The 21744-nt window shown below is 43.7% G+C and overlaps 1 protein-coding gene across 1 annotated transcript; it reads right to left on the reverse strand.

The window, feature by feature from the left end:
- Positions 1 to 15218: 15218 nt before the first annotated feature.
- Positions 15219 to 21590, reverse strand: LOC115163834 (microtubule-associated tumor suppressor candidate 2; the record flags this gene model as incomplete). Its single annotated transcript, XM_029716039.1, is given in 5 exon segments — positions 15219 to 18114; positions 18507 to 18604; positions 20035 to 20154; positions 21323 to 21421; positions 21517 to 21590. Coding segments are annotated over 5 exon segments (638 nt in total), but the record flags the coding sequence as incomplete, so codon positions are not given.
- Positions 21591 to 21744: the final 154 nt, after the last annotated feature.

Genomic DNA, 21744 nt, shown 5'->3' on the forward strand with positions numbered 1-21744 from the left:
AGACGGAGAGAGGGAGAGAGAGACATTGTTACAACACCGTACATAGACATAATATGACATTTGAAATGTCGATTCCTTCTGAACTTTTGTGAGTGTAATGTTTACTGGTCATTTTTTATTGTTTATTTCACTTTTGTTAATTATCTATTTCACTTGCTTTGGCAATAAAGAAGAGAAAGAGAGAGAGAGAGCGAGTGAGAGAGAGAGAGAGAGAGAGAGAGAGAAAGAGGAGGAGAGAGAGAGAGAGAGAGAGAGAGAGAGAGAGAGAGAGAGACATTCTATACATGTAATGGAATAATATAATTTTAACAGTAGATGACTGATATCAACTGAAAAAGTGATGAGAGTTGCCCATTATAGGAAGGGTTGATTCTTGACCTAATTATCAGGGTGGTATGTGTGTTTGTGTGTGTGTCTGCGTGCATGTGTGTACGTGCGTGCATGTGTGTAAGTGAGTGCATGTGTGTACGTGCGTGCATGTGTGTAAGTGAGTGCATGTGTGTACGTGCGTGTGTGGGAGCGCTCGTTGGGGGCTCTGAGGAGAAGGTGTTGCCTCACTACTAGACACAACAATGACTCAGGAGTACCAGAGAGACCAGATAACATCTGAAACTAGTCAGAGAGACCAGAGAGACCAGAGAGACCAAGTAACATGTCAGAGAGACCAGGTAACATGTGATACCAGTCACAGAAAGACCAGAGACCAGAGGACATGTGAAACCAGTCACAGAAAGACCAGAGAGACCAGAGGACATGTGAAACTAGTCACAGACAGACCAGAGACATGTGGACTAGTTACAGACAGACCAGACAGAGATATAGATAAAATACAATATAATACAGTAGAAACCATACAATACTATACAATAATATACAATACCATATCATACAATACCATACAATACTATACCATGCAATACAATACCATAAAATACAATACCATACAATAAAATGCCATAAAATACAATACCATACAATACAATACCATAAAATACAATACAATGAAATACAATACAATACCATAAAATACAATACAATGAAATACAATACAATAACATACAATACCAGACCATACAATACCATACAATCAATGCATTACAATACCATACAATAAAATTGAATACCATAACATACAATACAATCAATGCAATACAATCAATGCAATACAATACCATACAATACAATCAATGCAATACAATACAATACAATACAATACCATACAATACAATACCATACAATACAATCAATGCAATACAATACAATACAATACCATACCATACAATACAATACCATACAATACAATACCATACAATACAATCAATGCAATACAATACAATACAATACCATACCATACAATACAATACCATACAATACAATACCATACAATACCATAAAATACAATACAATGCATGGTTGAACTGTGGACTATACTATGACATGTTGCGATTGTTTCCCAGACACAGGTTAACCATAGTCCTGGACTTAAATATATTTTCATTGGAGAATATCCATTAACTCCATGGCTCTTTTCATTCATCTGCTTGCTCTGCACTCATATTTAGTCTCACATTGAAGTGTTTTACCATTTTCTCAACCTCAAATACCTCGTACCCCTGCCTTTATGAACATATCTACCTCAAATACCTCGTACCAGGAGTAAATGTCAGTTGGCTTTTCATAGCCGATCATTGAGAGTATCTCTACCGCTCCTGCTGTCTCCAGAGAGTTGAAAACAGCAGGTCTGGGACAGGTAGCATGTCCGGTGAACAGGTCAGGGTTCCATAGCTGCAGGCAGAACAGTTGAAACTGGAGCAGCAGCACGGCCAGGTGGACTGGGGACAGCAAGGAGTCATCATGCCAGGTAGTCCTGAGGCATGGTCCTACGGCTCAGGTCCTCCGAGAGAGAGAAAGAAAGAAATAAAGAGAGAAAGAGATAATTAGAGAGAGCATACTTAAATTCACACAGGACACCGGATAAGACAGAAAAAATACTCCAGATATCACAGACTGACCCTAGCCCCCCGACACATAAACTACTGCAGCATAAATACTGGAGGCTGAGACAGGAGGGGTCAGGAGACACTGTGGCCCCATCCGATGATACCCCCTGAACAGGGTCAAACAGGCAGGATATAACCCCACCCACTTTGCCAAAGCACAGCCCCCACACCACTAGAGGGATATCTTCAACCACCAACTTACCATCCTGAGACAAGGCCGAGCATAGCCCACAAAGATCTCTGCCACGGCACAACCCAAGGGGGGCGCCAACCCAGACAGGAAGACCACGTCAGTGACTCAACCCACTCAAGTGACGCACCCCTCCTCAACGCACGAACAAAACGAAGCTATTTCAATATAACTATGGATTATTTCGAACCAAAACAACATTTGTTGTTGAAGTAGAAGTCCTGGGAGTGCATTCTGACGAAGAACAGCTAAGGTAGTCCAATTTTTCTTATAGTAAATCTGAGTTTGTTGAGGGCTAAACTTGGTGGGTGTCAAATTAGCTAGCCATGATGGCCGGGCTATATACTCAGAATATTGCAAAATGTGCTTTCACCAAAAAGCTATTTTAAAATCTGACACCGCGATTGCATAAAGGAGTTCTGTATCTATAATTCTTAAAATAATTGTTATGTTTTTTGTCAACGTTTATCGTGAGTAATTTAGTAAATTCACTGGAAGTTTGAACATCACATGCTAATGTAAAAAGCTGGTTTTTGATATAAATATGAACTTGATTGAACAAAACATGCATGTATTGTATAACATAATGTCCTAGGTGTGTCATCTGATGAAGATCATCAAAGGTTAGTGCTGCATTTAGCTGTGGTTTTGGTTTTTGTGACATATATGCTTGCTTTGAAAATGGCTATGTGATTATTTTTGGGAGGGTACTCTCCTGACATAATCTAATGTTTTGCTTTCGCTGTAAAGCCTTTTTGAAATCGGACAATGTGGTTAGATAAAGGAGAGTCTTGTCTTTAAAATGGTGTAAAATAGTCATATGTTTGAGAAATTGAAGTTATAGCATTTTTTAGGTATTTATATTTCGCGCCCCGCTATACCATTGGATATTGGTGAGGCGTTCCGCTAGCGGAACGTCTGTCCCTATTATTAACATCTACAACATTTATTCCATGGGACAAAACTAGGTCCAGAGTATGACTGTGGCAGTGAGTAGGTCCGGAGACATGTTGGACAAAACCCACTGAGTCGATGATGGCTCCGAAAGCCTTTTGGAGTGGGTCTGTGGACTTTTCCATGTGAATATTAAAGTCACCAAAAATTAGAATATTATCTGCCATGACTACAAGGTCCAATAGGAATTCAGGGAACTCAGTGAGGAACGCTGTATACGACCCAAGAGGCCTGTAAACAGTAGCTATAAAACGTGATCGAGTAGGCTGCATATATTTCATGACTAGAAGCTCAAAAGACGAAAACGTTAATTTTTTTTGTAAATTGAAATTTGCTATCGTAAATGTTAGCAACACCTCCGCCTTTGCGGGATGCGCAGGGGATATGGTCACTAGTGTAACCAGGGGGTGAGGCCTCATTTAACACCGTAAATTCATCAGACATAAGCCATGTTTCAGTCAGGCCAATCACATCAAGATTATGATCAGTGATTAGTTCATTGACTATAACTGCCTTGGAAGTTAGGGATCTAACATTAAGTAGTCCTATTTTGAGATGTGAGGTATCACAATCTCTTTCAATAATGGCAGGAATGGAGGAGGTCTTTTTTCCAGTGAGATTGCTAAGGTGAACACCGCCATGTTTCGTTTTTCCCAACCTAGATCGAGGCACAGACACGGTCTCAGTGGGGAAAGCTGAGCTGACTACACTGACTGTGCTAGTGGCAGACTCCACTAAGCTGGCAGGCAGCCTGGTCCTGTTTGTGGGTGAGTCCCACAAAATTCTAGACCTATGGTATGAGGGGTGGACCTATAAGGGGTGGACCTATGGTATGAGGGGTGGACCTATGGTATGAGGGGTGGACCTATAAGGGGTGGACCTATGGTATGAGGGGTGGACCTATGATATGAGGGGTGGACCTATAAGGGGTGGACCTATGGTATGAGGGGTGGACCTATGGTATGAGGGGTGGACCTATGGTATGAGGGGTGGACCTATAAGGGGTGGACCTATGGTATGAGGGGTGGACCTATAAGGGGTGGACCTATGGTATGAGGGGTGGACCTATAAGGGGTGGACCTATGGTATGAGGGGTGGACCTATAAGGGGTGGACCTATGGTATGAGGGGTGGACCTATAAGGGGTGGACCTATGGTATGAGGGGTGGACCTATAAGGGGTGGACCTATAAGGGGTGGACCTATGGTATGAGGGGTGGACCTATGGTATGAGGGGTGGACCTATGGTACAAGTGTTGGGCTTATAAGGGGTGGACCTATGGTATGAGGGGTGGACCTATAAGGGGTGGACCTATAAGGGGTGGACCTATAAGGGGTGGACCTATAAGGGGTGGACCTATAAGGGGTGGACCTATAAGGGGTGGACCTATGGTATGAGGGGGAGTCCAAAATATGGGAGGGTTGAGTGGTTTGTTATTGGGCAAAGGGGAGAGTTGAGTGGTTTGTTATTGGGCGAAGGGGAGGGTTGAGTGGTTTGTTATTGGGCGAAGGGGAGGGTTGAGTGGTTTGTTATTGGGCGAAGGGGAGAGTTGAGTGGTTTGTTATTGGGCGAAGGGGAGAGTTGAATGCGTTTTCTTCCCTGGTTAACATTCACTCTTCTACAGGTTTTAATATATTATGTCTTCCATCCTAGTCACATTTTCTCATCTGCTTGCATGCTCCTCCACTATATCAAGGTGTTATTCCCTTATGACCTAGGCTTTTCCATGTGCTAACTTTTACCACACATCAGTATAGTCTACCAGTCTAACGGTCTACCCTGCCCTCTATCCACCATTCATAGTGACAATAGTGCTAGGTGTATCGTTTGCTAGGTGTATCGTTAGGCTAACTAACGATCATACCATATATAAAAGCATTCGAAGCTGCATCAATTTTCAATATGAACAAATAGGAGCAGTGAATACATGAAACACACAGGTCAGAAAGCTCCCCCTATTGATCTTGTTTAGGGACAATACAACTATCCTACTTAGACTACAGTAGCCTACAACACCACAATATAATTAATAACTATATTAATGTTTTCAAGTGAGACCAAAATTCTACTCTAGGCTGCAGTGAAAATGTCATTTGAATAATTTGATTTTGAATCCGTTGCGGATCTACTCTCAACAGTTTATAAGGTCTGGAAAGGTACAGTAACGGGCAAGTCTGTCTGTATTTTTACTTCTGATACTGAATTTTAAGAATGGCCCCAAAGGAAATGGCTGCTGTTTTTTACGATCCCGTAACCAATTGTGCTATTGTGTATGTTTTTTCACGTTATTTGTAAGTTATTTTGTATATAATGTTTCTACCACCGTATCTTATGTCTGAAAGAGTTTCTAGATAAAGCCCTCGTCCCCATCATTCGCAGGAGAAAGAGACGGAGGTATCGTGGACGACGGTCTGGGTGCCTTGTAAGGATCCGTTGCCGAGAAGGTAATCTACCATCATTCCTATTAGCCAACGTACAATCAATCGATTATAAAATAGACTTAATACGATCACCTATATCCTACCAACGGGACATTAAAAACTGTAATATCTTATGTTTCACTGAGTCGTGGCAGAACAACGACATGAATAACATACAGCTGGAGGGTTTTGTGCTTTTTCGGCAGGATAGAACAGCGGCCTCTGGTAAGACAAGGGGTGACGGTCTATGTATATTTGTAAACAACAGCTGGTGCACGAAATCTAAGTCTCGAGGTTTTTGCTCGCCTGAGGTAGAGTATCTCATGATAAGCTTTAGACCACATTATTTACCAAGAGAGTTTTCATCTGTATTTTTCGTAACTGTCTACATACCACCACAAACCGATGCTGGCACTAGGACTGCACTACAGTAACCGAGACAGACCGAGGTGGAGCCACCCACGCTAGCTTGGCTGGTTGTGGCGCATCCTCAGCAGGATGGTGATGCCGAAGTGGGGAGCTGATGCCGAAGTGGCTGGTAATACTAAGGTATTGCCGATCAAAGCTCTACTCAAATCCAGACATATGCTTTAGAATGACGCTTCTGGTTTGGGGAGAAAAGTGATTATTCTCGGGATGGAACCATTGTAAAATACAGGGAAATAAATTCAACCCTAATCTGTAGCGTATTCTTTAGATGTTTGGCCCAGTGGTGAATCATGATGTGCAGGCATAATCAAAGTGACACTGGACTAGCGCACCTGCCCGAGTCTTTAGGGTGTCTATACCTAGGTTTCCATGGCAACAGATTTTCATGGGAATATTCTAAAATCTGCATATAAACAATATGAGCATTTCAGATTTAAAAAAATCCTCAATCTACACACAATACCCCATAATGATTTTATTTTTTTAATGTTTGCAAATATATTACAAATAAAAAATAGAAATACCTTATTTACATAAGTATTCAGACCCTTTGCTATGAGACTCAAAACTGTTTCCCGTTTCCATTGATCATCCTTGTTTCTACAACTTTGATTGGAGTCCACCTGTGGTAAATTCAATTAATTGGACATGATTTGGAAAGGCAAACACCTGTCTATATAAGGTCCCACAGTTGACAGTGCATGTCAGAGCAAAAACCAAGCCATGAGGTCAAAGGAATTGTCCATAGAGCTCCGAGACAGGATTGTGTCGAGGCACAGATCTGGGGAAGGGTACCAAAACATTTCTGCAGCATTGAAGGTCCCCAAGAACACAGTGGCCTCCATCATCCTTAAATGGAAGAAGTTTGGAACCATCTAGACTCTTCCTAGAGCTGGTCGCTCCTCAGTAAAAGGCAGCCCGCTTGAAGTTTGCCAAAAGGCACCTAAAGGACACTCCGACCATGAGAAACAAGATTCTCTTGTCTGATGACACCAAGATTGAACTCTTTGGCCTGAATGCCAAGCGTCATGTCTGGAGGAAACATGGCACCATCCATATGTTGAAGCATGGCGGTGGCAGCATCATGCTGTGGGGATGTTTTTCAGCAGCAGGAACTGGGAGACTAGTCAGGATCGAGGGAAAGATGAACGGAGCAAATATTCAAAAGAGAACTTTGAAGGCTGAAGTGGAGAAGGGTTCCATGTGAGCATGGGTCAGTCAGTCCTAAGAGATGGGCGAACGCCGTTCGGAAGGGAGGGGCGATGGTCTCCGTCGAAAGGGAGTCAGTTCAGATCCCCGAATCCGGAGTGCCGGAGATGGATGCCTCGAGGTGTCCAGTGCGGTAACGCGACCGATCCCGGAGAAGCTGGCGGGAGCCCCGTGGAGAGTTCTCTTTTCTTTGTGCGCACGCGAGCACTCTGTCACAGTCTTTCTCTCTCTGGAATCCCAGGAAAAGCTAGACTATAATAGTTTGCTGGAATAACTTATTTTTACAATTTCTTAAACTAATAGGCTATTGGAAGAGGGAAGCAAGCTCTTGTTTGCTGAATGTTAAATACAGAAGCCAATAGAACTTATGGCCACAGCCGTGGAGCCTGAAAGAAGAGAGAACGCAGGATGGCGGTAGGCGGTAGGCCGTAAAGCCTGAAAGAAGAGAGAATGCAGGATGGCGGTAGGCCTTGGAGCCTGAAAGAAGAGAGAACGCAGGATGGCGGTAGGCGATAGGCCAGGGAGCCTGAAAGAAGAGAGAATGCAGGATGGCGATAGGCCAGGGAGCCTGAAAGAAGAGAGAACGCAGGATGGCGGTAGGCGGTAGGCCCTGGAGCCTGAAAGAAGAGAGAATGCAGGATGGCGGTAGGCGGTAGGCCAGGGAGCCTGGAAGAAGAGAGAACGCAGGATGGTGGTAGGCGATAGGCTATAGCTGTTGCTTGTTCAGACCTGTAGCCATTCAATCTTCATGAAGAGACTAGAAAGCCATCTCCATCTTGTTCTAGTCCTATATTATCCAAGCATGTCATTACAATGATGATGATCAGGACAACAAAACTTTTCATTTAACTGTTGAAGATTGTACAGGTGTATAAAATGTAGCATACAGCCATGCAATCAGTACACAGACATTGCCAGTATAATGGCCCGTACTGAAGAGATCAGTGAATTTCAATGTGGCACCGTCATAGGATGCCATCTTTCCAACAAGTCAGTTTGTCAAGTTTATGCCCTGCTAGAGCTGCCCCGGTCAACTGTAAGAGCTGTTACTGTGACGTGGGAACGTCTAGGAGCAACAACGACTCAGCTGCGAAGTGGTGGGCCACACAAACTCGCATATCGTTACTGCCGAGTGCTGAAGCACCTAAAAATAATCTGTCCCCGAGTTCCAAACTGCCTCTGGAAGCAACGCCAGCACAATAATTGAGCTTCATGAAATGGGTTTCCATGGCCGAGCAGCCACACACAAGCCTAAAAATCACCATGCGCAATACCAAGAATTGGCTGGAGTGGTGTAAAGCTCGCCACCATTTGATTCTGAAGCAGTCGAAATGCATTCTCTGGAGTGATGAATCACGCTTCACCATCTGGCAGTCCAATGGAGGAATCTGGATTTGGCGGATGCCAGGAGAACGCTACCTGCCCGAATGCATAATACCCAACTGTAATGTTTGGTGGAGGAGGAATAATGGTCTGGGGCTGTTTTTCATGGTTCGGGCCCCTTAGATCCAGTGAAGGGAAATCTTAACGCTACAGCATACAATGACATTCTAGACGATTCTGTGCTTCCAACTTTGTGGCAACAGTTTGGGGAATAACTTTTCCTGTTTCAGCATGACAATGCCCCCGTGCACAAAGCGAGGTACATACAGAAATGGTTTGTCGAGATTGGTGTGGAAGAACTTGACTGCACGGAGCCCTGACCTCAACCCCATCAAACACCTTTGGGATGAATTGGAACGCCGACTGGGAGCCATGCCTAATCGTCCAACATCAGTGCCCGACCTCACTAATGCTCTTGTGGCTGAATGGAAGCAAGTCCCCACAGCAATGTTCCAACATCTAGTGGAAAGCCTTCCCAGAAGAGTGGAGACTGTTATAGCAGCAATGTTCCAACATCTAGTGGAAAGCCTTCCCAGAAGACTGGAGGCTGTTATAGCAGCAATGTTCCACCATCTAGTGGAAAGCCTTCCCAGAAGAGTGGAGACTGTTATAGCAGCAATGTTCCAACATCTAGTGGAAAGCCTTCCCAGAAGAGTGGAGACTGTTATAGCAGCAATGTTCCACCATCTAGTGGAAAGCCTTCCCAGAAGAGTGGAGACTGTTATAGCAGCAATGTTCCAACATCTAGTGGAAAGCCTTCCCAGAAGAGTGGAGGCTGTTATAGCAGCAATGTTCCACCATCTAGTGGAAAGCCTTCCCAGAAGAGTGGAGGCTGTTATAGCAGCAATGTTCCAACATCTAGTGGAAAGCCTTTCCAGAAGACTGGAGGCTGTTATAGCAGCAACGTTCCAACATCTAGTGGAAAGCCTTCCCAGAAGACTGGAGGCTGTTATAGCAGCAATGTTCCACCATCTAGTGGAAAGCCTTCCCAGAAGAGTGGAGGCTGTTATAGCAGCAATGTTCCAACATCTAGTGGAAAGCCTTCCCAGAAGAGTGGAGGCTGTTATAGCAGCAATGTTCCAACATCTAGTGGAAAGCCTTCCCAGAAGAGTGGAGGCTGTTTTAGCATCAAAAGGGGGACTAACTCCATATTAATGCCCATGATTTTGGAATGAGATGTTCACCGAGCAGGTGTCCACATACTTTTGGTCATGTAGTGTATTTTCTATAATTATAAATATGGCATCAACATTTTGAAAATGTTTTATTCCCCCTTGGCTGATAATTGTCTGCGTGGCATCCACATTTATAGGACACAGTGTCGCTACAGTTATTGTTATTTGTGGTATTAAACATTATTTTGAGTTAATTCTATGAGGAGGAGGGTGTTCAATTTATGTGACAGTACAAGGGGAGGGTCAAGTGAAAATGTTTGTATAATTGTGGAGGAGGTTGCTGCATTTATTTGAGTGACACCTTAACCAGTACATGTCGATCTGTCCCTTACATGTTGTGGATGAATAGAGTCTGATCCCACATCAAACTCACCTGTTCTGGACAAATACACTAGTAGGTGTAGCTATTTCGTTAACTCTGGCCTGGCTAATGTTTCTGTGTTTGCTGACCCCCCCCCCCCGGCCCTCGATAGGGGTCTCTGGACGAGGCCACGGACCCGTGGGGTATCGAGGTGGAGCGTGTGGAGATTAAAGACGTGAAGCTGCCTCACCAGCTGCAGAGGCAGAAGCCAGCCGTGAGGCCAAGGCTAAAGGTGGGGAGACACTGCAGAAGCTAGCCGTGAGGCCAAGGCTAAAGGTGGGGAGACACTGCAGAAGCCAGCCGTGAGGCCAAGGCTAAAGGTGGGGAGACACTGCAGAAGCCAGCCGTGAGGCCAAGGCTAAAGGTGGGGAGACACTGCAGAAGCTAGCCGTGAGGCCAAGGCTAAAGGTGGGGAGACACTGCAGAAGCTAGCCGTGAGGCCAAGACTAAATGTGGGGAGACACTGCAGAAGACAGCCGTGAGGCCAAGGCTAAAGGTGAGGAGACACTGCAGAAGCCAGCCGTGAGGCCAAGGCTAAAGGTGGGGAGACACTGCAGAAGACAGCCGTGAGGCCAAGGCTAAAGGTGGGGAGACACTGCAGAAGACAGCCGTGAGGCCAAGGCTAAAGGTGGGGAGACACTGCAGAAGACAGCCGTGAGGCTGTGAGGCTGAAAATATATCTGTATGTTTCTTACCTCTCTCTCTCTCTCCCTGGGTGATAGTGGCGGAGGGGGAGATGAATGACTCCAGGGCCCTGAAGGAGGCATCTCTAGTGATCGCTGAGTCTCCATCAGGCCTTCAGCTGAGATACTTCCAGACCCTCACCACCGTCGTCTTCCCTCTGCCCATAGACATGGTCAGACACTTCATGCAGAGGAAATGAGGAGTCACAGAGAGGAAGCGTTGCATCTTCCCTCCCCTTTTGCCCTCCTTCACAGATCTGATAGGACTGGATAGGTGAAAGTAACATGGCTGAAATGGCTGTTACTTACACCTATCTAGTAGGTGAAATGGCTGTTACCTACACCTATCTAGTAGGTGAAATGGCTGTTACCTACACCTATCTAGTAGGTGAAATGGCTGTTACCTACACCTATCTAGTAGGTGAAATGGCTGTTACCTACACCTATCTAGTAGGTGAAATGGCTGTTACCTACACCTATCTAGTAGGTGAAATGGCTGTTACCTACACCTATCTAGTAGGTGAAATGGCTGTTACCTACACCTATCTAGTAGGTGAAATGGCTGTTACCTACACCTATCTAGTAGGTGAAATGGCAACAACATTATGTTGTAGAGCCATACGCATTGACTAATTTATAGAGTATATAACTGCTATATCTGTGGGAAAAAAAAGCACACACTATATTTACAAAGTCTTATTTTTTTTTCATTATATTTTAATACTTCAATCCAAAGTGCCACATATACAGACATTAGTGTCTCATAATAAAAACCACAATGTTTAACTTCTACCATCCAAGCTACGGTGGTAGTTTGGAACAAAATTAAACCAAGTTCTTTATAAAAAAAACTAACAAGCAAAAGACACACTTATTGAAGAGACATGCTTTCATATCAACAACAACATGGCAGAACCTGTGCAGAAGAAGAATTCCATACAATCTTTACAACAAAATTATCAGAACGTAAAACAATAGCAATAACCAAGGTATCAACATCCACGTGAGACACCAACTCCTCATTAGATATGCATCTACTGGGAACCCAACTTTCTGTTCTAGAATGGAAGGAACGTTAAAGAGTTCTAGAGTACATTGGTCATAATGGTCACGTCCACAAGACATAGAACAATCCGTGTACTTCCAAACCTGACAGAACATTAGGTTTCAGATAAATCTCCCTATGTAACCAACCAGTTACTAACCCAGTTACTAATCGGGCCTTTAGCCTGAAGGGTTAACCTTCATTTTAAATACCTTTTCCCTATGTAACCAACCAGTTACTAAGCTATCAGCCTTTTAGCTCAAAGGGCTAACCTCTGGTAAGGGTATCTGGGGAGGCATCATCTCCTCTGCAGCCATGCAGTCCATCTACTGTAGTTCTACTATGTCTATATCTATTCTGCTATATCTATATCTACGTAGATATCATCATCCAAATATCGGTGTTATTCTGCTTCAAATGCTTTTACATTGACACAGTGTAAATAGGACATTCTATACAAGGGAAAGCGGTGCTTTTCTACACCACATTGTCTAACTGTGAATCGACTAATATTATATTATTTTACATTGCTAAGTGTTGTTAAACAGATTGTTAAAGAAAAACATTAAATAATAAATACTGTATGATACTTTACATCTGGTCGACATTTTACAACGAGGTTTAAATATGTTGTGTCACAATACAAAAACCCACAAAAAATAAACTACAATAACACATTTAAAAATCATGAATAAATGTAAAATAAATGTTTAAATGAATAAAAAAAAAAGTTTTTAAATGAATAAATGGCAGTCTCTTGGCTTTCTGTTATGAGTCATGAATTCCTTCAAGACCTGAGATTGATCTCTGATTTGAGACAAGAGGTGTAACAGTTCAATAAAATGAATACAATGGTTCCTGTTTTCCAATAATCATCGTGAATAATCATATCCCATTGAACCAATTTTTCCCCAAACTAGACTTCCTGGTTAGCTAGTATTATGACACGACAAAGATCCAGTCAAATGGGAGAAAAAGAGATTGAAAGTCACGATGGATTTTACACAGCTGCCGAGATATCACTTGTGGATCTCAAAAAAAATGTTTGACTCACACAAAGACGCAAGGCTATGCAAAAAGAATGCAAATCCATATTTTTTTTTTTTCTTCGAGTTGATTGCAAAGAGATGCAATGGTAAGTACAGTTGGACAGAGAGTGACAACAAGAGTAGATTCACCATGGTCACAATGTGTAAATAAATAACAGACTGGTACCAGAACATTCTTCTAAAAAATTTCACTTCAGATCAGTAACTGTATCCCGGGAGGTTTGCCTCATTGACTGAGTTTACACAGGATACCCAATTCTGATATTCTTTTCACTAATTGGTCTTTTGACCAATCAGATCAGCTCATTTGTCAATAATAGTGCAAAAGATCAGAATGGGCTGCGTGTGTAAACACAGCCACTAAAGATCAGAATGGGCTGCCTGTGTAAACACAGTCACTAAAGATCAGAATGGGCTGCCTGTGTAAACACAGTCACTAAAGATCAGAATGGGCTGCCTGTGTAAACACAGTCACTAAAGATCAGAATGGGCTGCCTGTGTAAACACAGCCACTAAAGATCAGAATGGGCTGCCTGTGTAAACACAGTCACTAAAGATCAGAATGGGCTGCCTGTGTAAACACAGTCACTAAAGATCAGAATGGGCTGCCTGTGTAAACACAGTCACTAAAGATCAGAATGGGCTGCCTGTGTAAACACAGTCACTAAAGATCAGAATGGGCTGCCTGTGTAAACACAGCCACTAAAGATCAGAATGGGCTGCCTGTGTAAACACAGTCACTAAAGATCAGAATGGGCTGCCTGTGTAAACACAGTCACTAAAGATCAGAATGGGCTGCCTGTGTAAACACAGTCACTAAAGATCAGAATGGGCTGCCTGTGTAAACACAGCCACTAAAGATCAGAATGGGCTGCCTGTGTAAACACAGCCATTGCAGGATCACAGACCTAACTAACACAGACGTAATAAATGCAGGCATCATCAGTGCTAAGGCCTGGGGCTGCAGGAAAACAACTATGATACTAATGTAACCTGTGTATCAACCGGGGAACACCTCCTTGTCCTTTTCAAGGTGATTCTCAACACGTCCATACCCATTCAGAGAGTGGTAGGTTTTACATGTTCAATGTATTTCAAGGGGACATGTCGTTTATGCCACGCGGTTGGCCTAAGAACTCATTAATCCATCATGCTTAATGACGTACGGAGTGAGAACACAAAACATGGCTTTTCCTTCAAGGGACCTGAACGGAAGTACAGGGTGCGTCCGAAATGGCACCCTTTATAGTGCACTACTTTGGGATTCATCCACAGAGTCTCTATCTTCTATTCATCCACAGAGTCTCCATCTTCTATTCAACCACAGAGTCTCCATCTTCTATTCAACCACAGAGTCTCCATCTTCTATTCAACCACAGAGTCTCCATCTTCTATTCATCCACAGAGTCTCTATCTTCTATTCATCCACAGTCTCCATCTTCTATTCATCCACAGAGTCTCCATCTTCTATTCATCCACAGAGTCTCCATCTTCTATTCATCCACAGAGTCTCTATCTTCTATTCATCCACAGAGTCTCCATCTTCTATTCATCCACAGAGTCTCTATCTCCTATTCACCTAGAGTCTCCATCTTCTATTCATCCACAGAGTCTCCATCTTCTATTCATCCACAGAGTCTCCATCTTCTATTCATCCAGAGTCTCCATCTTCTATTCATCCACAGAGTCTCCATCTTCTATTCATCCACAGAGTCTCTATCTTCTATTCATCTGCAACAGAGGTGTGCTTGCACTTCTTTGACAACAGTTAGTCAAAACCTTTGCGAGACGCGATCCACTTCAATTCATTGTCCTACTGACATACTGTATGACCGTCTGGGTAGGCGGGAGTCCCTAAGAATGGGAAAACCCCACAACCAGGAAGACAGCTACACCACAATGCTTTACACTGAGCAAGATCATTGGTTACAAATGTTACAAATGTCATCAGAGAAAACATTTTGATTGGCAGTTCATCATGATTCTCTGGGTTGTTGTAAATCCTCTATGTAAACAGGAAAGACGAGGCGAAATGAGAGTAGAGGCGTTGTAGTCCAATACAGGCGTTGCCAGAAGACTGCCCTAGGTAAAGTACATCCCAACTGTGAATTTAACTTTAAAGTAAAGAACTACACAGTACTACTGTCTATGGACCCTAAAGTACTGCACAGTACTACTGTCTACGGACCCTAAAGTACTGCACAGTACTACTGTCTACGGACCCTAAAGTACTGCACAGTACTACTGTCTACGGACCCTAAAGTACTGCACAGTACTACTGTCTATGGACCCTAAAGTACTTTACTTTAGGGTCCATAGACAGTACTACTGTAAGGTACTTTAGGGTCCATAGACAGTAGTACTGTGCAGTACTTTAGAGTCCATAGACAGGATCCTAAGGTAAAGTACTGTACAGCATTACTGGGATCCTAAGGTAAAGTACTGCACAGCCTTACTGGGATCCAAAGGTAAAGTACTGCAAAGCTCTATTTGGTACCTTAAAGTAAAGTACATTACCTTACCCTATTGTAAGGTAATGCACAGCCCTACAGTGACCCTCAATTGAAGTACTGAACAGATGCCTTGACGATCCAAGCCTTTCTAGGACTGTGTCAGTGTTAGGTCGGTAGATTCCTGTGTCCAACATTGATCTGTCATGTGGCTCAGTAGCAGTCTAGGGCTAAACTGGATTAAATGGGGCGTCAGGACTTTATGATCTTAACCAGTATGTAGAATTGCAGTGCTGCTTACTAATATACTGTAACTATTCATATGCGAGGCAGGAGGTAGCCTAGCGGTCAACAGCCTTGAGCCAGTAACCGAAAGGTCCCCGAGCTGACTAGGTGAAAAACAAAATCTGTCGGTGTGCCCTTGAGCAAGGCACTTAACCCTAATTGCTCCTGTAAGTCTCTCTGGAGAAGACTGTCTGCTTAATGACTAACATGTAAATGTAATATGCACTATAACAAGGCTAACATTATGAATTCACATGCGGTTGTTTCTTAATGCTGTCATGAAGTTCCCGGAGGGCTTTGAGAAGGATATTGCTGGTGAGAGACCTGCCTACAGTATACAGAAGGCAGACAGTAAAGGCAGGACAGCGAAGGCGCTTCTTGTATTTCATTGTTGCGTTTCTGACCAGTAGCTGATGATACAGTTGGAGGTAAATACATGGAGATAGATACTGTAGGCACCATGAGATCCAAAATGGCGGAAGTGAATCCTTCTTCTACATCAAGTCTGTCTGCTTGATAGAATTCATAAAGGGAGGGACATCAGCGTGTTTTTGATAGAGAGGGTAAAAAAAAAAAATCCTACATTTCAAAACCTCCGTGGGTAAAGAGCACAGGCCATGTGATATTACAATACGTGAAGGCGGAGATAGAAACAGATGGATGGAGGGAGCTCTGCCCTCGTTCCTTACTTGGGAAACATGCTCTGTCACTTCAGAATTTGTCACACAGATGAGTTGCCTATTCATCTAGTAGTGGAACACTGGACTGTACAAGTTTTATAGACAAGAGGGTCGTTCACCTCAGAGATACAATAGTGAACTTCTCAAACGGGTTTGGTCAGCACTGAAGCCAACTATCCTTAGATGGGGAGACTAATACACACAAAGGGGGAAAACGTTTCTGAGTTGACTGGATGGAGACATATTTCTCCCTCATCGGGATAGAACGTTGATAAAATAAAGACAAAAGGACGGATGAAAAGTCCCAGAGTTCCAGGGACGAATGGATGGAAGGAGAGACGTTGTGTGTAGAACAACAGGTGTTCCTCCATCCTCCACATAAAAAAAAGGGAGAGAAAAAAGAAGGGACTTCCCAAGACGAGTCAGTGGATGGATGTAGTGGATGGATGAAGTCAGGGGATGGATGAAGTCAGCGGATGGACGGAGTCAGTGGATGGATGAAGTCAGTGGATGGACGAAGTCAGTGGATGGATGACGTCAGTGGCTGGATGAAGTCAGCGGATGGATGGATGAAGTGGATGGATGAAGTCAGGGGATGGATGAAGTCAGTGGATGGACGGATGAAGTCAGTGGATGGATGGACGGAGTCAGTGGATGGATGGATGAAGTCAGCGGATGGATGAAGTCAGCGGATGGATGAAGTCAGTGGCTGGATGAAGTCAGTGGCTGGATGAAGTCAGTGGATGGATGGATGAAGTCAGTGGATGGATGGATAAAGTCAGTGGATGGATGAAGTCAGCGGATGGACGAAGTCAGTGGATGGATGAAGTTAGTGGATGGATGAAGTCAGGGGATGGATGAAGTCAGTGGATGGATGAAGTCAGTGGATGGACAAAGTCAGTGGATGGATGAAGTCAGTGGATGGATGAAGTCAGTGGATGGACGAAGTCAGAGGATGGACGAAGTCAGTGGATGGATGAAGTCAGTGGATGGATGAAGTCAGCGGATGGATGAAGTCAGCGGATGGACGGAGTCAGTGGATGGATGAAGTCAGTGGATGGAGTCAGCGGATGGATGAAGTCAGCGGATGGACGGAGTCAGTGGATGAATGAAGTCAGTGGATGGACGGAGTCAGTGGATGGACGGAGTCAGTGGATGGATGAAGTCAGTGGATGGACGGAGTCAGTGGATGGACGGAGTCAGTGGATGGATGAAGTCAGTGGATGGATGAAGTCAGTGGATGGATGAAGTCAGTGGATGGACGGAGTCAGTGGATGGATGAAGTCAGTGGATGGATGAAGTCAGTGGATGGATGAAGTCAGCGGATGGATGAAGTCAGTGGACGGATGAAATCAATGAATGGATGAAGTCAGCGGATGGATGAAGTCAGTGGATGGATGAAGTCAGTGGATGGATGAAGTCAGTGGATGGACGAAGTCAGCGGATGGATGAAGGGATGTAGTGGGAGGGGGAAATGTTCCTCCATCATCCTCCTCATCATCATCATCTGGAAAAAAGGAGATGAGGCAATGGGGAGGTATTGAGGAGAGGCGTCTCATTGGTGGTAGGAGTGCGGTCGTGCGGCTGACCCCGGGCCAGCGGAGGAACGGTGGTGACCAGGGGAGGAGGTGTTGGAGGAGTGGAGGATGGGAGATGCTCGGTGGATGGGGGAGCCGGTAGGGGACATGTGAGGGCTCTGCAGACGCCACAGCAGCTCCTCGTTGTTCCGACTCAGACGTTTCTTCTCGTTGCTCTCCTTCTCCATTGACTCCTGGAGGTTGGTGTTCTCTTCCGAGAGTTGTCTATATGGGAGAACAGAGGGTGGAGGGAGGAAGGGTGGAGGAAAGGGGATGGATAGAGGGGGAGGGGGAAGGGTTAGAGAATGGGAGGGTGGTAGAGGGATAGAAGCGGGGTGGAGCAGGGGAGGAGTGGGAGGGTGGAGAAGGGATAGAGGAGGGGGAGTGTTGAGGGGTTGTAAAAAACAACATTATTTATGAGATAACAAAAGACAGAACGAACACCTTTAAAAAGGTGAGGTGTTGTCAGACTACACTCTGAAAAGAGTCTGCGGGTGGGCTAGGTTCTTGTCTATCCTGTCCCTCAGGTTTTCATTCTGCTGGTGTCTGTTACCTGGACATGGCTAGGTTCTTGTCTATCCTGGCCCTCAGGTTTTCATTCTGCAGGTGTCTGTTACCTGGACATGGCTAGGTTCTTGTCTATCCTGGCCCTCAGGTCTTCGTTCTGCTGCTGTAACATCTGTACTCTTTCCTCCAGGAACACGTTCTTTTGGGCCTGCTCAAAAACACATGGACAGTAGCGCCAACATTAAATTCAACATTACACACACACACACAGGCACGCACACAAGTGGCCACACACAGCACAACATTGAATTATTCAAACCAACCACTTTTTCTGCTCAATAAAAAGCCACCACTCTCTGAAGGTGTACGAATGCTCTTTCTGTCACTCTGCCTTGTTTGCTTGAGTTCTCATATAACCATTCTGATACATAACAATTCTGATACATACTGTAACCATTCTGATACATAACCATTCTGATACATACTGTAACCATTCTGATACATAACCATTCTGATACATACTGTAACCATTCTGATACATAACCATTCTGATACATACTGTAACCATTCTGATACATACTGTAACCATTCTGATACATAACCATTCTGATACATACTGTAACCATTCTGACACATAACCATTCTGACACATAACCATTCTGATACATACTGTAACCATTCTAATAAATAACCATTCTGATATATAACCATTCTGACACATAACCATTCTGACACATACTGTAACCATTCTGATACATAACCATTCTGATACATACTGTTACAATTCTGATACATACTGTAACCATTCTGATACATACTGTAACCATTCTGACACATAACCATTCTGACACAACCATTCTGATACATACTGTAACCATTCTGATACATACTGTAACCATTCTGACACATAACCATTCTGACACAACCATTCTGATACATACTGTAACCATTCTGATACATACTGTAACCATTCTGACACATAACCATTCTGATACATACTGTAACCATTCTGATACATACTGTAACCATTCTGATACATAACCATTCTGATACATACTGTAACCATTCTGATACATAACCATTCTGATACATAACCATTCTGATACATACTGTAACCATTCTAATAAATAACCATTCTGATATATAACCATTCTGACACATAACCATTCTGACACATACTGTAACCATTCTGATACATAACCATTCTGATACATACTGTTACAATTCTGATACATACTGTAACCATTCTGATACATACTGTAACCATTCTGATACATACTGTAACCATTCTGACACATAACCATTCTGACACAACCATTCTGATACATACTGTAACCATTCTGATACATACTGTAACCATTCTGACACATAACCATTCTGACACAACCATTCTGATACATACTGTAACCATTCTGATACATACTGTAACCATTCTGATACATACTGTAACCATTCTGACACAACCATTCTGATACATACTGTAACCATTCTGATACATACTGTAACCATTCTGACACACAACCATTCTGACACATAACCATTCTGACACATAACCATTCTGATACATAACCATTCTGATACATAACCATTCATTCTGAGCCTACCATTCTGATACATAACCATTCATTTTGAGCCTACCATTCTCTCCAGCTCCGAGATCTTGACATCCTGTTCGTGGATCTGTTGGTTTTTCATCAAAAGAACTTCCTTCAAGCTCTTCAGATCCTCCTCGATGTGCTGGTATGGAGCCAGAGCATCCTGAGAGCAAACCAAGAAGTGACGAAGGACTGAATCCCATTTATAATGCAAGCATTGATCAACTCTAAAGTTCCGTTTATACCTGGTGCTGACATGTTGTCCTTTGTCTTGATTGTGTCTACATTCTGAATGTGAACACATTTCCAGAAATGTGTCGACACATGGCAGTAAAATGTGTCTGTTGTCTGTCCACTGTGTCTGTCTCTTCCTTTATGCACATTATTTGACAGATTGTTCTATAAACGCAACATGTATGAGCTGAAATAAAAGATACCAAAAAATGTTCCATACACCCAAAAAGCTTATTTCTCTCAAATTTTGTGCACAACTTTGTTTACATCCCTGTTAGTGAACATTTCTCCTTTGACAGGATAAGCCAGCCACCTGACAGGTGTGGCATATCAATAAGCTGATTAAACAGCATGATCATTACACAGGTGCACCTTGTGCTGGGGACAATAAAAGGTCACTAAAATGTGCAGTTTTGTCACACAACACAATGCCACAGATGTCTCAAGTTTTGAGGGAGCGTGCAATTGGCATGCTGACTGCAGGAATGTCCACCAGAGCCGTTGCCAGATAATTGAATGTTCATTTCTCGACCATAAGCCACCCCCAATGTTGTTTTAGAGAATTTGGCAGTATGTCCAACGGGCCTCACAACCGCAGACCACGTGTATCCACGCCAGCCCAGGACCTCCATATCCGGCTTTTTCAACTGTGGGAAAAAGTGGATGAGCCTGGCTCCCAAGTGGGTGGGCCTATGCCCTCCCAAGCCCACCCATGGCTGAGCCCCTGCCCAATCATGTAAAATCCATAGATTATGGTTCTTATATGAACTGTAACTCAGTGCAATCGTTGAAATTGTTGCATTTATATTTTTTTGTTCAGTATATTTTAAAGTCAATGGTGCCACCTGTCAATGTTTTTAGACGGAGATATAATGACGATTTAAATGGTATCACTGTCTAGATCCGTCTACACTTTTAATAAGATGTCCAGGTAACAATGTGTGTCTGACTACCTCCGGAGATGTGCAGGAGAGGAGCTGATCACAATCTTTTTAATCATCTACAGCCGTTAAAAGATCTGATCACAATTAGCACGTAGAGAAGATTAGGACAAAGGATGCATGTTAGCAGCGGGTATAAACGGGGCTGCCTGTTACCACTATCTGTTCGTCGGTGCTCCTGCGTAGAGCCTCCTCAAAGCGCTTGGCTCGGTCTCTCAGGCTGCGGTTCTGAAAAGTCAGCGTGTCCACCTGGTCCTGGACAGAAGTGTTTAAACACAGCATTATAGATCTCATCATTACAATCAATCGATTGATTGGTCCATTGATTGATAACATTACTGTAACTCTACCTGCAGAGACAGTCTGAGCTTCTCAAAGTCCTCTTCCAATGACTTCCTCTGCTGCTCATGGGCCATCTTCAGGTCTGATGGAAACATCAGAACACAATTTTGTCAAGTCTAGTTTCTTTAGGCAAAGTCTCTCTCTCTCTCTCTCTCTCTCTCTCTCTCTCTCTCCCTCCCTCCCTCCCTCCCTCCCTCCTCCCCTCCCCCTCCCCTCTCCCCTCCCTCCCTCCCTCC

This window comes from Salmo trutta, chromosome 26, assembly GCF_901001165.1.
Source record: "Salmo trutta chromosome 26, fSalTru1.1, whole genome shotgun sequence".
Taxonomy (NCBI): domain Eukaryota; kingdom Metazoa; phylum Chordata; class Actinopteri; order Salmoniformes; family Salmonidae; genus Salmo; species Salmo trutta.